The sequence below is a fragment of the Corylus avellana genome, chromosome 2 (genome assembly GCF_965113065.1).
Source record: "Corylus avellana chromosome 2, dhCorAvel1.hap1.2, whole genome shotgun sequence".
In the NCBI taxonomy this organism is placed as follows: domain Eukaryota; kingdom Viridiplantae; phylum Streptophyta; class Magnoliopsida; order Fagales; family Betulaceae; genus Corylus; species Corylus avellana.
The window spans coordinates 19,124,002-19,140,519 of record NC_142491.1 but is presented as its reverse complement, the minus strand read 5'-3'; the positions used below and the strand labels follow the sequence as shown (position 1 = coordinate 19,140,519).

Below are 16,518 nucleotides of genomic sequence, written 5' to 3'. Positions count from 1 at the left end.
TTTTACAAGTATTACCTCACATGGGTTTATTGAAAACCTTGTTAATCATTGAATATACCTTAAGGTCAGTGAGAGTAAAGTTGCATGTCTTTTAGTCATGTATATAGATAATATTTTGCTTGCAAGCACTAATTTAGGTTTGCTACATAAAATTCCTCTCACTAAAGTTTTGGGAGAGATTCAGAATGAAGAACTATGAATCTTCAGTAGCACCTATTATTAAAAGGGATAATGTCCCAAAATGTATTGGAACAAAGGTAGATGAAAAATATTCCATATGTATGCACAGGTCTACATTAGACCTGACATTGAAATAACAGTTGGACTATTGGGTCAATTTAGTATTATGGAATATGCAATGAACCAAGAACTACAGTTTAACCTAAAGATACACTTACCATTTGTTGGTGTTTATTCAAGTTTGATTTTTGCTAAATGTGTAGATAGTAGAGAATCAACTTCAGTATATATGTACTAAAGATGCAGTAAGCAGACTACAGTTGCTACATCTACCATGAAAGCAAAAGTCATTACATGCTGTGAATTAATTACACATGCATTATGGTTGAGACATTTTTGTTAAAGGTCTCAAGATTGTCGATTTTATAGTTAGACCCATAAAGATCTTCTGAGTTAATTCTACTACAGTTATCTTTTCTAAGAATAAACTGAGTAGAAGCAGAAGTATGTATATCGACATAAAGTATCACTATGAAAGAGAGCATTAAGTGACAATAAGTGTCTATTGAGCATATAAGTATTGAATTAATGATTGTGGATCCCATGACTAAAGGTTTATCGGTAAAGAAAGTATAAAGTCATGTAGAATATACGGGATTCATTAATTCATTTGTGCTAAGTTTCTCTTTAATTGGTCTATAGACATAAAGGTAATGTTATAAAGATTTTTGTGTGCATATATATTATTCTTATCCGTGGGGATAAAATTAAAGTTAGACCTGAATGACTTATAGGAAGTTCATTCATAAAGTACATTATCCATAAAGTACTCATTTAGGGAGGTATTACACATCGTGATACATGGAAGGGACGGCTTATCATATAAAAGTTTTACCACCATGATTCGTGTGTAGTATTCCTTAAGTGAGTGGGAGGATTCCAAGAATGGTTGGAATAAATAAAGTATTGGTCATATCATAGAACTGAACACCATAAGGAATTTATGTGTCATAAGGGCCAAGTGGGAGAATGTAAGAAATTCCATTAAAGTATGTCCATTATGTCACATATATTATTGTATTACGGTATGCAGTAATTTATTCCAATTAAAAGCTTATTATGTGAAATCAAATATTCTGAATTAAATTGCTAATTTAATTCTTGTGGAACAAGTATTTGATTTCAATCAAATATTCTGAATTAAATTGCTGATTTAATTCTTGCGGAACAAGTATTTGATTTCATTACTGATTTTATTTTGTGGAATCAATTAGCTGTATTTATTTATTTTTATTCCTTATTGGGAGGAATAATTAAGGTAACAGCTCTAATTGAGGGTCCCTGACCTACCTATAAATAAGGCCTGTGTATTCCATCAATTGGCACTCACTGGTAGGCATAGGTTAGAATAACCTCTCAATATTTTTTGTTTTCCAGATTTGTTTCTGTGAAGCTGTTCTTCAATTGGCTTAAGCAAAGCATGGCTAGAGGTATTTATATAATTATTCATTCCACTGCTAATTTTATTGTCAATTAGCATTTAATTATATATTGAATTCTTACATCTCTTTCTCCCCTCGTATATGAACATGAAGATAAAATGAGCGATGTGAATTTTCTTGATTTTTCAAAAAATATTTTATCCGGAAAACTTCCTGACTGTTGGATGAACTATTCTAACTTACAAGTGTTAATCTTAGGGAGCAATAAGCAAACAGGAAATATATCAAGTTCCTTAGGCTCTCTATCTGCGCTTGAGTTGTTGTCCTTGAAAAGAAACCATCTATCTGGATATGTAGCATTATCCATGCAAAATTGCAAAGGTCTAGTGATTGTCGATCTCAGTGAGAATATCATTTGTCTGGCGGCTTATCTGTTTGGTTGAGAAATAGTTCAGCCTCTCTTAAGGCTCTTGAGCTTCGATCAAACGGGTTTCATGGTAGTATTCCTCAGGAGTTTTGTAACTTCAATTCACTTTAAATCATGGACCTTGCACATAACAAATTATCAGGATCCATTCCACGATGCTTTGGTAATTTAAGCGTCATGGTGAGACAAGTCAGTGTAATTCCATACATTTTTACTTTGGGAAAAATATTCTTGATAATGAAGGGAGCAGAGTATGAATATAATAGATGGTCACTTGCTCTCGTTACAAGCATGGACCTCTCGAACAACAATTTAATTGGAGAAATCCTTGAGGAACTCACAAGTCTTTACGGCATACGATCCTTGAATTTGTCAAATAATCAACTCCATGGAAAGATTTATGAGAAAATCAATACCTTGACATTATTGGAATCTCTCGATATCTCAATAAATCAACTCACAGGTGTAATACCTCAAAGCATGGCGAGTTTAACATTCTTGAGTCATTTGAACTTATCATACAACACCTTCTCAGGTAGAATTCCGTCTAGCACTCAGCTTCAAAGCTTTAGTGCATTGAGTTTCATTGGGAACTATGATCTTTGTGGTCCTCCACTTACGTCTAACTTCGTTGGAGATAACTCATCCCTTGGGCCAACACCAAATGTTGATGATGAAGGCTGCGAGAACGGTGGGTGGATTGACATGAAGTGGTTTTATATGGGCATGCCATTTGGATTTGTAGTGGCGTTAAATGTGTATGGGTTCAGCATTGGGGGTAGAGTGTTTTTAATTTTTAATTTTTATTTTAGTAGGCTAAAAGTCAGTGACAGTGATGATGAAGGTGATGGTATTAATTTTTTTTCCCTGGGCGGCTTAGATTAGGAAGTAGTACCAAAACCGAAGGAATCTTGAAATATTTAATTTTGTTTTGGTACCCAAGTCAAGCAATAGTGTAAAGTATAGTCTTCGGAAACAAAGCATATAGCATAAAGGAGATTCATTGGACATGGACAATGTCAGTTTCAAAAGCAGAATGATCAGGAGATGGACACTGTACAGGCTGCAGCCCCATCTCTCAACAAGCTTCCCCACCCAGAAGACTTCGTGGAAGTAATCCGAGTCTTTTGGTATATTTAATTTTCTTGGAATAGTGTAAAGTCATCTTGGAATATTTAATTTTCTTCTTGGTAGCCAAGTCAAGCATTAGTGTAAAGTATGGTCTTTGGAAACAAAGCATATAGTATAAAGGAGATTCATTGGATATGGACAATGTCAGTTTCAAAAGCAGAATGATGAAGAGATGGACATTGTGCAGCCCCATCTCTCCACAAGCTTCCCCACCCAGAAGACTTCGTGGAAGTAATCCGAGTCTTCTCTCTCTCAATTGAAAAATTGCTTCACTCATTGTTGACATCATAGCGACCTTTACATCATATTGGGACGCATTTCCACCACCTCTTTCTCCTTCTATTAAACAGAATTTAACGAACCAATGGCAATGAACTTATTTGGCTTAATTAAAAAAAAAAAAAAAAAATCTATTAACAAAAGGCGCTGTTTGGCTGTTAAAGAAATGAAAAAGGAAGCTGCAAAAGTTTTATACTATAAATGTAATAAATTTCTTTTGTTAACAAAACTTTAAACAAGATTTTTGAGAATTGAAAAACCTTTAACATTTCTCATATATTAACAATATGTCGTTTATGTTAAATCATCAATTATTTCAAAAGATTAAGTTGATAGGAATAAGTAAATTTAATTATTTAATTATTACTTTAACAATTTCAACGAGTAAAACGGTAAGCCTTTTCAATATGCTTGGTTTGTGTCACACTCATTAGCATGGATAACTTGATCGGTTCAGATTGAGTGATGCATATTTATATAGAAAATTCATTCATTCCTCTGAAAGCAATATGTTTGTTTATTTTATTGAAGCCGATTTCATAAGTAAAATGGATCAAGTTGTTATTTTTGGCTTCCTTTTAAGTAGAAAATTGAAAAAATAAAATAAAAAAATTATGCCCATGGCTGGTGTTGGGTACAGAACTATTGCATCCTCCATCGCTGCCTGAGTTTTTTGTGTGGGTATATTGGGACAACAGTATTTTTTATTTTTTATTTTTATTTTTTTGCCCTGGGCGGCTAGATTTGGAGCCTAGTGCACGTTGATGGCTAGTAGTACCATAACCGAAGGACTCTTGAAAAAACCAATGTCATTTTGTTTTGTATCCAAATCAAACAAACTAAAAGCATATACCATAAAAGAATATTTTTTCTAAGGAAAAAAAAGAAAGTGTAGCACAATCAAATGCTATTTAGCTAGAACGCATTAAAGTGGTTGACTGGGTTGAGAATGGTCCCCAGACCTCTTCTCAAATCTTATCGGCCACTTAATCCTTTAGAATACCCTCACATAGTGGTCGATTTTAAGCCCAAAGTTGAATTCAAAATGACAAGTCACTCTCTCATGCATGATGACAATTGGAAATTAAGTTGGGCAAAAAATATCCACAAATTTGGTGCTTTCCATCAACCTGCATTTGAACCGAATATATTGGGGAGTCCTTGGGTGCCAGGCTGAACATGTAGGCTGCAAGGCATATACACAATTCCCAGTTCAAAATGAATAGTGGAAGTCTAGAGAATCATGGCCCAACCACTACCTTCTAAAAAAAAAAACTAAAACTAAAAATTCTAAAAAAGTAAAAACCGAGTGAAAATTTATATTTTTTTAATTTTTTTTTTTTAAAAAAAAAAACCTTTTGAATTTATAGGGTTATTTTTATCTTATTGAAAAACATTTAAAGTCATTTTTGTATTTTTGTTAGTCTTGGGGGTTATTGGCAATTTTTTGGTAATATGATGGGGACATTGTTCCAATTAAAAATTTGGGAAAAATGTAAAATTAGTCTTTATGGTTTACCTTATTTGCAATTAACTCACTGTGGTATCAAAATGAACTCAAAGGTCCCCGACGTATGCCAAAAAAAAAGGAAAAATGTATAACAAATCCCTGAGTCAACCCTTCAAAATTTTAATATCCTTAAGTTTTTTTTTTTTCGAAAATTTAGTCCCTAGATCAATTGAAATGACAATAAAATCCTTGCCGTTAAAATTTTTTAACAGACGTTAAAGAAATTCAAAACGCACTGTTTTAGTCCATTAAAATATTAATTTTTTTTATTAATTTAATTTTAAAAATTAAATCTAAAAAAAAAAAAAAACCCCTATGGGGTTGCCGCAAGCCACCCCAGGGGTGGCCTGAGAATCACCCAAGGGGTGGCTCGAGCCACCCCATGGGTGGTTTGGCCACTCCCTAGGGGTGGCCGCGAGCCACCCCAAGGGGGGTTTGGGGTGGCCCGCAGGCTACCCCTCCACCCATGGGGTGGCTCGCGGCCACCCCATGGGGGGTTTGGGGGTGGCCTGCGGGCCACCCCAAAACCCACGGGGTGGCCGTGTGCCACCCCAAACCACCCAAGGGGTGGCTCGAGCCACCCTATGGGTGGTTTGGGGTGGCCGCGAGCCACCTCAGGGGGGGTTTGGGGTGGCCCGCAGGCCACCCCTCCACCCATGGGGTGGCTTACGGCCACCCCATGGGGGGTTTGGGGGTGGCCCGCCAAAACCCATGGGGTGGCCGCGAGCCACCCCAGGGGGGGTTTGGGGTGGCCTCCACCCATGGGGTGGCTCGCGGGCCACCCCAAACCACCAATGGGGTGGCTCCTTGGGTGGTCTGGGGTGGCTCACGGCCACCCCATGGGTTTTGGGGTGGCCCGCAGGCCACCCCCAAACCCCCCATGGGCTGGCCGCGAGCCACCGCATGGGTGGAGGGGTGGCCTGCGGGCCACCCCAATTACTTAAAGGGTCTCATTAATATGGACTGTGCTCTCACCTTTTGAGAGGTAACAACACTTTTTTGCAATCTTCCTTCTTCATTGTGCTTTTGCAACACTTATGGATAGGAAGACCAATTTTGTGGTGGTTTTTTTGCATTGCTTTCTTTCCTTAGCCACTCTCTTCTGCATATTTGCATTTGCTAATGGAAATCCAAATGTGCCTTGCAAAGAGAGAGAAAGAGAAGCCCTCCTCTCCTTCAAACAAGATGGGGGTGGCCGATCATTTAAACTTGATCCGAACTTGATTCATGAATGGAGCTAGAAACCCATCTGACTATTAAGTAACATATACCCGACTTGCTCAGTGAAACTCAATTAAAGCTCGCGGGCCTGGCTTGTATACACACGTATATTTATATGTGTGTATAAACATATAACTGAGTATAAACTAATATATTATCATTAACTAGTTGGTTATATATACAGTAACTTAATATTACTAAAAAAGCATAGTTAAGTGATTAACTACAGTATATTGGTCATGACTTTGAAATATATATATATATCTTACCATAAGTCCACTCAAACACGCCATTGTACAAAAAATAATCGAAGGTGTTAGTTCTTGGGGGTGGTTCAGCCACCCCCCTTTTGCAAGATGGGGGTGGCTGAGCCACCCCCATAGGCCGTGGGGGTGATTCGGCCACCCCCTGGCCGGCCACTAGGGGTGGGTTGAGCCACCCCCTACCCAAAATGGGGGTGGCCGGCCACCATAGGGGGTGGCTGGCCACCCCCCTTCTTTTTTCTTATTTTTTTATTAATTTATTTTTTAATTTAAAATAATATTTTATTATTATTTTTATTAGTGGAATATGTGTCTCATTTTTAGCCATAGAATTTTTGAGGAGAAATCTTCACCATAAATAGGATATTCTCCAGTCCATAATAGATTGGAGAGGATCCTGTTCCCTAAAAACTGAAATTTTCTTAAAAATTTCAATGAATTTAGATCCTCATAAAATATGGTATCTACCCGATTGAATTATCTCTTGATGACCACATTTAAGAGGAGATCAAAGAGAATTAATTTGTAAAGCATTAAAAAATTCATACTCCATTGTAGGTATACTACTTGCATCGAAAGTCATTTTTGTAGTTGGTGGGCTGATGTAAATGAATATTTGGGTTTTAGGCTTTAGCAAATACAAAGCATGTGGCAAGCAGGCTGCCTGTAATCATATCAACTTGTCACCTCGGTCCAGCCAACTTTTAAAGACAAGTGCCTGAGGCAATGGATCCACGGGACCTAAAGATTTAAAAATTTCTCTTAAAATTAACTTTAATATTTTTATTTTTAAATCACGTCAATTTATTTTTATTATTATTCAAATAAAAGAATTATTATAAAATAATTTTTTTTATTTTTTTATACAAAATATTATTCTTCTTTTTCACATTAATTAAATCTGCTACAGTTTTGGTCCACTTCTTTTTTCAAATCCTTTGCCAACTATAGGTTGTGTTTGCCAAGAGGCTGGACCAGACCAAGACCTCAATCCCAAAAAAACTTTCTCAAAATTAACCCTAACATTCTTACTTTTTACATCATATCGATTACTTTTTATTACTATTCAAATAAAAAAATACTACAAAACAAAATTTTTACTTTTTTATACAAAATATTCTTACTTTTTTCATTCATATCAATTAAATATGATACAACATCATTATACTCCCTTTTTTTGTCATTCCTTTGCCAAACACATCCGTAAACACTAGTGGCCAACTTTTCTTTTGGCAGCCGCCTGTGGGTTTTTGGACTATTATTACTCCGTCATTGGTGATCCTCTTTGATCACATGCAAACCATAGCCCAAAGCAAAAGAGACAAAACTAATAACATAACATAATAATAATATAATAGATTATCAATTATAAATCTCGGTCCAACAACTTCAGTGTACCAGCCGCCGCCGCAGCAAGAGATCCAGGAGACACAGAAATTCTGCAATACACTTAACAATTCTGTCACACATCTCAATATTACGTATGCGCTTCCATAATCAATCAACATGTGGTTATTGGGAGCAGCTACCAGTCGCCAGTCACCGGTCGTCATAGTATGTTTGAGATTGTATTCAAAAATAATATTTTATTTGATACAAGTTTTTAGATATTAAGCTTTCGTCGTTTTCGACGCAAATAAAATGAGTGGTTTATATGGGTCAATAGCTCAAAAGTGAGCAGGATCAAAGACTTACAAGCAATCCCCTGTTCCACTCTGAGGTCTTATGCACCGACCTGTTCGTAACCTTCCAACCACCTTCCCATCTAGGACACAAATTCATTTCAAAGTGATACTATATATACATATATACTATATATATAGTGTAGATTTAGTAATCATCCCCTTCAACACAGAAACAGGAGCCAAAATATGATGGAAACAGGGGAAGACATTGTGATTGTGGGAGCTGGAATTGCTGGTCTTACAACATCCTTAGGACTTCATAGGTACCCTTCTCTCTCTCTCTCTCTCTCTCTTTTCATGCGTATTTAAGATTGTAAAGAAGGCAAATATATATTTATATATGTTGTAGGTTGGGAATTCGAAGCATAGTGTTGGAATCCTCGGATGGATTGAGGGTCACTGGATTTGCCTTCACGACATGGACAAATGCTTGGAGGGCATTAGATGCTGTTGGCCTTGGTGACTCTCTCCGACAACATCATCAAAGGCTTTATGGGTAACTGGGCTTCAACCTTATCTCTTCATTATTGCCACCTTAATTAGCTTAATTACCACTATGCATATGGTGTTATAATTGGTCAAGCTTTGTCCTTTCAATACTGTTTTTAACAGATTTTATTTCTTAAAGAAGCTTTATATCTTTGGGGGGCCTTAATCGGTCACCTTAACTGCGTAACGATTGAGCCGGCCCAAGTTTCCCAAGTTTACATAGTAAATGCACAACTTGATAAAATATGGATATATATACTTCTACAAAGGTTTTGGTTTTAGTATTGGTTTATTGATCCAAATGGTTAATTATAGGTCTAATGATTAGTTGCCGGTCCATATTAATACTAATAAATTACGAGGACCTCTTTCAAATTACTTTAAAAAGGGTAAAATTGTCATTTTACTTTACTCTTTTTTTTTTTTTTTTTTTTGACAATTTTATCCTTATAAAACAAAGTACAGGCTCCTCCCTCCTTTAGCCCCCAAAATATTATGAATAATTTTTCATGTTAAAAGCATGAAACTGACCAATCCCCAGCACATTATGTAACTAGCTCTACAATTTATTTGCAGGAATGTGACTAGCTCTACAATTTCAGGACATCAAACCTCAGATACGTCATTTGAAGCTAAAGGAAAACGGTGAGTTTTACAGCAGTACTGCCAATAGTAATAGTGCCTCTATAGCATAAAACCTCTAGGTGGCTTGGTGTTTTTCCCACCCCCATTTCTTTGATGGTACAAATTTTGAACTGTCAAGAATAAGTAAGCGGATTCAAGTGTTGAGAGTAGAGAAGTTTTATTATTATTATTATTATTGAAAACCAATGAGAATACGTACTACGGCCTAAGCCGTCCTTATTAGGCTTATATAAAAAATAGTCTTAAACCTAGTAAAACACAAAATAAAATACACAGTCGCGATCTCGTTTGGAAGAGTAATTTCAAGTTTGATTAGGAAATGCGACATAACCCTACGAACACTCTAAAAACCATCCTTGGTCTGACGGAGAGTGATTTAGACTCTAATTGGACACCTTAGGAATAAGTTCTCGGTTGAATGGGATCCGGCAGCAATACTGACCGGCCGGATGCCTCGGGTCTTAGAGCTGATCTCGTTTGAATACGGACCGACCGCCACTTCAATTGAAGCTCTCAAGAATTTCCCCCGAAGCTCATCTAGTAGATGGGTTCGAATGAGAATTGTTATGAGCACATGTAAAAAAATATATATATTATTGGCCATTTTGTTTGTATACGATGCTGACAATTTGATTTTGATATTTATAATCATATATAGTTGAAGTGTTTAAGAGCCGGATTATTGGTGTGTGATGTGCAGTGCTGGGGAGCACGAAATTCGTTGTGTTCAAAGGAAGTTGTTGTTGGAAAGCCTTGCAAAGGAGCTTCCAATTGGCACAATTAGGTACTCTTCCAAGGTGGTTTCTATAGAGGAATCAGGCTTCTATAAGCTTTTGCATCTTGCTGATGGAACCATTCTCAAAACCAAGGTAATTTTTTATATATTTCCTTGGAATTTTTTTCTTTAGTATAATTACTCAGACCTTATTAGAGTATCCTCTTTGTGAATGGAAGGTGTTGATTGGGTGTGATGGAGTGAACTCAGTGGTGTCAAAATGGCTGGGGTTGAAGAAAGCAGCATTCACAGGGAGATGTGCCATAAGGGGGTGTGTAGATTTCAAGCAGAGACATGGGTTTGGTCCAAAGTTCATGCAGTTCCATGGCAAAGGTTTTCGATCTGGTTTTATTCCTTGTGATGATCAAACCGTCTACTGGTTTTTCACTTGGACTCCCTCTGGCAAAGGTCAACCATTTTCCCCGACTGATCAATTTAAGTTTTTAAAATAACTGGTGATTTAATGCATGTATTTTGGAACTTCATAATACATATTGTTCACTTCTAGCATTTATGTGTAGAATTGTCACAATTGTTATCCATATTTACATATCTTGCAGAGAATGATGAGATAGAAGATAATCCAGCTGAAATGAAGCGACTTGTGTTAAGCAAGCTAGAAAAGGTGCCTGATGAAATAAGGGCAATTATTGAAGACACTGATCTGGAGGGTATTATTTTATCCCCATTAATGTACAGACATCCATGGGAGCTTCTTTGGGGAAACATCAGCAAAGGCAATGTCTGTGTTGCTGGTGATGCACTCCACCCCATGACCCCAGACATTGGCCAAGGTGGTTGTGCTGCCTTGGAAGATGGTGTTGTTTTGGCAAGGTGTCTTGCCAATGCCTTGTTGAAAGAGCAGCCAAGTGAGAAAACAAAAGAGAAAGCTGAAAGAGAAAGAGAGGAATACAAGAGGATTGAGATGGGGCTGAAGAATTATGCAAAGGAAAGGAGATGGAGAAGCATTGACCTCATTACTACAGCTTATATGGTTGGTTTTATCCAGGAGGGTGAAAGTAGTGTGACGAACTTCATAAGGGATAAAATATTGGCTGCTTACTTGGGTGGATTTCTGTTGAAAAAATCTGATTTTGATTGTGGGAAGCTCAGCATTTCCAATTCGGAGTAGTTTATTAGTATTTAATTTTCAAGAGTTAATGGTATTAAAATTATGTTAGGCAAGTTATAACAAATGCGTGTTGCCATAGGGTTTAGGCGTAGTTTATTTAAACATGCATTGTACTCCAGTTATGAAAGCGGTTTTTTTTTTTTTTTTTTATCTGTAAGAATGTTTTGTCAAAAAGATTGAAATGGCCAAATTTGAATCACCAATCACAGTGTAGAGGATTTCTTTGGGCAATTATATTTTGTTAGGAATCTCCATATCATAAAATGAATACCGTGGGAGTTATGCAAATTAAGAAATTTGTTCTTCATTTCAAAAGAATTTTGGTGTTTTTTCTTCTACCATAATTGTCAAGATAATAGAACTAATTCGTACCCACTTGTTGGGTGCCGCTTCATGACTCGATATTGGGTCGATTGACTAGTCGACCTAAGTACAATTGCAGGACACCACACTAAATCCCGTCTTTTAGCACGCCAGTAATGCTTTCAGTTTCCGTGATCACAACATGAGGTGATCGTTTACAAGAGTCACGAGACTTAAAATACACAGCAATATTAGAGAGCGTCCAATAAAACTATAAAAGCGTGAGAGAACCTCCAATAAAAGTGTGCCATGTGGCTAGCGGTTGTGGAAAATCTGCTATAAAAAAGCAAACCCTTAACCATGGGTGGGGGAATTAGCTTATTCTTGATCATGTGATTCATTTTTATGCCAGCTTCTTTGCTAATGTAGGTTTCCCATTTGCGAACTTCAGATCTCATTTTGGCCACATTGGATTTGACAATAGAGAAATTTTGGTGTTTCTGGCCCATGTGAGCCTCTAATGCTGTTGGGCTTCTGTTGAGTATTTCATTTATTGGTGTTGGCCCATCGCTGGACGGCTGGAGGATACTTGGGCCTATTGAATCTGTTGAACCAGTCGAGACGGGTTGTGGGCTTGGATCCAATTTGGTGCGCTTCCCCTTAACTCTCATGGGTCTTCATAATCCCATAATTAAACATTGGCTAGATTATTGGCTATCCATAATAACATACTATTTGAATGATGGACCCTCCATATAACATACTAGTTGAATGGTGTACAATAAGACCTCATCAGGATGTAATTCATCAGTGTACAATACGAAATTAAATGGTTAAAGTTGAAAAATCTAACCCGTTTACTGAATGAATTAGGATTAGAGTTGACATATATAATCTTATATCCATGTTTTGACATAATCTAAACCCGACACGTGACATAATAGTAGACAATTTTTGATATAACTCGTGAACCCGACACGAACTGAATACAAAATTGGAAAATTAAGATTAAGAGGTTTGATTCGTTTAATTAAATGAAAAAATAAATTATTATCTAATTCCTTGATAGTCAACTACTCAACTATCTGATTCCTTAATATGAAGTATAGTGATTTCAGGATAGGTTTAGGCCTTCAAAGGAGAAAGACATATGAGAGAGAAAATAACCATTTTTTCCGTCTCATGAAAAAGGTAAGAGAATGGAAATAGACTTTTGATCTTTAAACAAAGCATGTGTACATGTCAATAGGGCATATATTAATTCGTGCTTTTTTGTCCCTTCTTAAAATGAAAAGCCATGTTCCAAAGATCCGGTGTCTCTTGTATTTTAATGTATCTAACGATGTAAATAATGATGCATTTTTAAAAAAATAAAAAAATAAATGCGCTGACATTAGGTTTCTACCCTTTTTCAATTACAAAGAAACGGTATATATTTGTGAGCTTTTTTTTTTTCTTTTTTTTTTTTGAACTATTTGACTTATTTAAGAGAAAGATGAGCAAGTTTAAATTTACTTTAAGCCTGTCATCAATTAACTAGATTGGTATGACATGCTAAAATAGTGCTATGTCTTTTCGAGTTTATTTCAAAGCATTAATGTCTTTCTGCCTTGAAAGGTAATATAGAGAAAACTAATCTAAAGAAATAGAGAGCAAATTGCATTAGAGCTAGCCCAATGAATTGTTAATTACATGGGATTGTCTATATAATTTAATTAGCTTGATTCCCTTATGATTTGCAAATAATTTGACTTTGCATTTACCAATATAAGGCATTCCTAGGTACTAATTGTTAGAAAATATATATTTTATTTTAAAATAAGATCCAATTTCTCCTAGATAAATATTCTGTTTTCGTCCTTATTCAATTTGTCTAAGTAAAACCCACCATATTCACAATTATAAATAACCAAATGATCTGCAAACATATACAACTACAAGGCAAAATTCTTCTTGCTGTTTCAGAAATATGGGGCTTGATGATAGGGTTTTCATACCATATTTGTTCTGCCTTGTGTGGGGTTTCTTTATTTTCAACCCTAAATTATCGTCAGCACAAAGGGTAACATATAGTTCACATGGACAACTCTTTCATGCCCAAGCCCTTCATGACCCAGTAAGAATGGTACTTCTCTGTTGTTAATTCCCTTGAGCCTGCAAATCAAACATTATCAGACACTCCAATGGTTTTATACACTTATGATACAGCTCTTCATGGTTTCAGTGCCCTTTTATCTCCAGATGAATTCAAGGCTTTAAAGAATATATCTGGGTTCATTTCAGCTTATAGTGACAAGATAGTCACACTTGACACAACCCACAGCCAAGAATTCCTCTCCCTCACTCCCTCTATAGGCCTATGGCCGGCCTCTAGCTACGGCGAAGACGTTATCATTGGCATCATTGACAGCGGTGTGTGGCCAGAGAGCGAGAGCTTCAAAGGAGATGGAATGGCTGCCGGAGTTCCGAGGTGGTGGAAGGGGAGATGTGAAGGAGGAGAAAATTTTAATTGCTCCATGTGTAACTCCAAGCTTATAGGAGCTAGATACTTCAACAAGGGTGCATTAGCCTCACATCCAAGCACTGATGTACATGTTCCATTCATGAATTCTGCTAGAGATGATTTGGGACATGGAACACAAACTTCCTCCATAGCTGCCGGAAACTTTGTAAGCGGTGCTTCTTTTTTCGGCTACACAAATGGAACAGCCAAAGGTGTTGCTCCACGTGCTAAGGTTGCCATGTACAAAGTCTACTGGGATGTAGGAGGCTATGCCTCTGATGTTTTTGCAGGTATTATTAAATCATCACTTATTCCAATAGTTTAAGCTAATAAAGAGTAAATTTAATCACTTTAATCGATTAGTAAACATTGTAAACTGATATACGACTCTTATATAACTAATTGATTCTCACTGTTACATTATCCCAGTTGTATGGAAGTCATATATATATATATTTGGAATATTTAATTAACATAGGAGGTGAATGAAGGAGACATATGGTTCAAACTCAGAACCTCTGATGTGATTCACCATTTATCTCAAAAGCTTAAAAACTTAATACGTAGAATATTTAATTGAAATAAGATATGAATGACGGAGACATAGTTCAAACTCATGACTATACCATATGTAAAATCATCATTTATCTCAAAAGCTTAAATTAATAGAAATGAATAAATTTAATAATTTAATCAATATTTTAACAGGTATCCCATTGCTGATGGTGTTGATGTACTTTCCATCTCCATGGGTTTTGATGGAGTGCCAATGTATGAGGATCCTATAGCAATAGCATCATTTGCTGCCATGGAGAGGGGCGTGTCGGTTTCAACTTCAGCAGGAAATGGAGGTGTCCGGCCGCTCGGTTCATTACATAATGGGATCCCATGGGTTTTGACCGTTGGAGCCGGCACCATTGATCGTTCGTTTGCCGGAATTTTGACCCTTGGAAATGGTCAAACCATCATTGGATGGACCATGTTCCCTGCCAGCAATGATCTACAAAATTTCACACTGGTGTACAATAAGACCTCATCAGGATGTAATTCATCAGTGTCAATGGATGAAGCCAAAGCGCATCCTAGCCTCTTCATATGTGATGATATCATGTCTCCCAACTATCAAATGCAAAATATAATCAGATCAAACATGTGGGGCATATTCATCCATGATTTTCCTCTGTTCAAGGTTTCTGTTCCTGGTGTTGTTATTAGCTCCAAAGATGCATCAGCTGTAATTAGTTATGCAACAAATGCTTCTAATCCCATTGCCAGCCTAAAGTTTAACCAAACATTTCTACATTCAGTGCAAGCACCAGCTGTGGCATACTCCTCAACAGGCCCTGCATTCAGCTATCAAGGCATCTTGAAGCCTGATATAATAGCACCTGGGTTTCATGTTTTGGCTTCCAAGTTTACCAGTTGCTGGAATTGGACCAAATGATTTCTTATTCAATGGCTACAATATACTGTCTGGGACATCTGCAGCTTGTGCTCATGCAGCTGGTGTGCTGGTGCTTTTGAGAGCAGCACACCCAGAATGGAGTGATTCTGCTATCAGGTCTGCCATAATAACCACTGCAAATCCTATGGATAATGCTCAGAATCCGATAAGAGACTATAGCACTTATTTGCAGCATGCTACACCTTTAGCCATGGGAGCAGGACAAATTGATCCTAATCAAGCACTAGACCCAGGTTTGATTTATGATGCAACTCCACAGGACTATGTCAACCTTTTATGTGCTATGAATTTAACCAAGAGCCAAATCTTAGCCATTACAAAATCAAGTAGGCACAATTGCTCAAACCCATCTTTTGATCTTAATTACCCATCATTTGTTGCTTTATACTACAGTACCAATGTGACAATATCAATGGTTCAAAAGAATCAGAGGACTGTGACCAATGTTGGAAAGGGCTCGACAACTTACACAGCCATGGTGACAGCACCAGAAGGTTCTGCAGTTCAAATCACACCAAAGAGATTGGTCTTAGCAAAGAAATATGAGAAGAAGTCCTACACAGTTACTATACAGTATAAAGGGCTAGGAAATCAGCAGGTTTCATCTGGTGCACTTGTTTGGGTTGAAGAAAATGGAAAGCATACAGTTAGAAGTCCCATTGTAGTAGCACCTATGATGCATTTTGTAATTTAGTGGACATTTAGTGCTAGAAACTACACTTTTATCTTACCATTATTTTACTATGCGGATGCAGTAGTGTTAATAAGCCGCCCTTGGATTAGGCATCATTGTTAAAATAATAATAATAATAATAATAATAATAAAAATAAAAATAAAAAAGGTTGATTGACATTACCACAATGATCAGTAGGATGGAATAATGGTGGGACAAAAATGTAGTTTTTAGCATTACTCTTAGTTGACATGTATGAAAATTGGTAATGTTATATATTATACTCATATCCTACCTCTATTTCATTGGACTGATGTGGCCTTTGGATTTTTTTTTTTTTTTATTATTTATTTATTTATTTTTTTAACAAGGATTGATCAAAGGCCTCATGGAC

The 16,518-nt window shown here is 36.7% G+C and overlaps 2 protein-coding genes and 1 pseudogene across 2 annotated transcripts; all 3 read left to right on the top strand.

Moving 5' to 3' along the window:
* The first annotated feature begins 1,762 nt into the window (after positions 1-1,762).
* On the top strand, positions 1,763-3,415 carry LOC148587444 (uncharacterized). Its single transcript, XM_088512608.1, has 3 exons — positions 1,763-2,832; positions 3,073-3,162; positions 3,329-3,415. Exons 1-3 carry the CDS (start codon positions 2,164-2,166, stop codon positions 3,413-3,415), a joined length of 846 nt encoding a protein of 281 aa, XP_088368734.1. The 5' UTR covers positions 1,763-2,163.
* Positions 3,416-7,879: 4,464 nt separating this feature from the next.
* On the top strand, positions 7,880-11,410 carry LOC132168063 (monooxygenase 2). The gene is made up of 6 exons (XM_059579131.2): positions 7,880-8,401; positions 8,488-8,634; positions 9,204-9,272; positions 9,973-10,141; positions 10,227-10,455; positions 10,608-11,410. The coding sequence occupies exons 1-6, from the start codon at positions 8,325-8,327 to the stop codon at positions 11,177-11,179; spliced, it is 1,263 nt and encodes a 420-aa protein (XP_059435114.2). The 5' UTR covers positions 7,880-8,324; the 3' UTR covers positions 11,180-11,410.
* Positions 11,411-13,551: 2,141 nt separating this feature from the next.
* On the top strand, positions 13,552-16,144 carry LOC132169966 (subtilisin-like protease SBT3 pseudogene; annotated as a pseudogene).
* The last annotated feature ends 374 nt before the right edge of the window (positions 16,145-16,518 follow it).

Excerpts from the sequence above, each read along its gene's own strand:
- LOC148587444 (XM_088512608.1), top strand. The coding sequence starts at position 2,164 with ATGGACCTTGCACATAACAAATTATCAGGATCCATTCCACGATGCTTT. Across the intron at positions 2,833-3,072 it reads GGTTCAGCATTGGGGGTAGA|TTTCAAAAGCAGAATGATCA; the intron begins GTGTTTTTAATT and ends GGACAATGTCAG. Across the intron at positions 3,163-3,328 it reads ACCCAGAAGACTTCGTGGAA|TTTCAAAAGCAGAATGATGA; the intron begins GTAATCCGAGTC and ends GGACAATGTCAG.
- LOC132168063 (XM_059579131.2), top strand. The coding sequence starts at position 8,325 with ATGATGGAAACAGGGGAAGACATTGTGATTGTGGGAGCTGGAATTGCT. Across the intron at positions 10,142-10,226 it reads GAACCATTCTCAAAACCAAG|GTGTTGATTGGGTGTGATGG; the intron begins GTAATTTTTTAT and ends TGTGAATGGAAG. Across the intron at positions 10,456-10,607 it reads TTGGACTCCCTCTGGCAAAG|AGAATGATGAGATAGAAGAT; the intron begins GTCAACCATTTT and ends CATATCTTGCAG.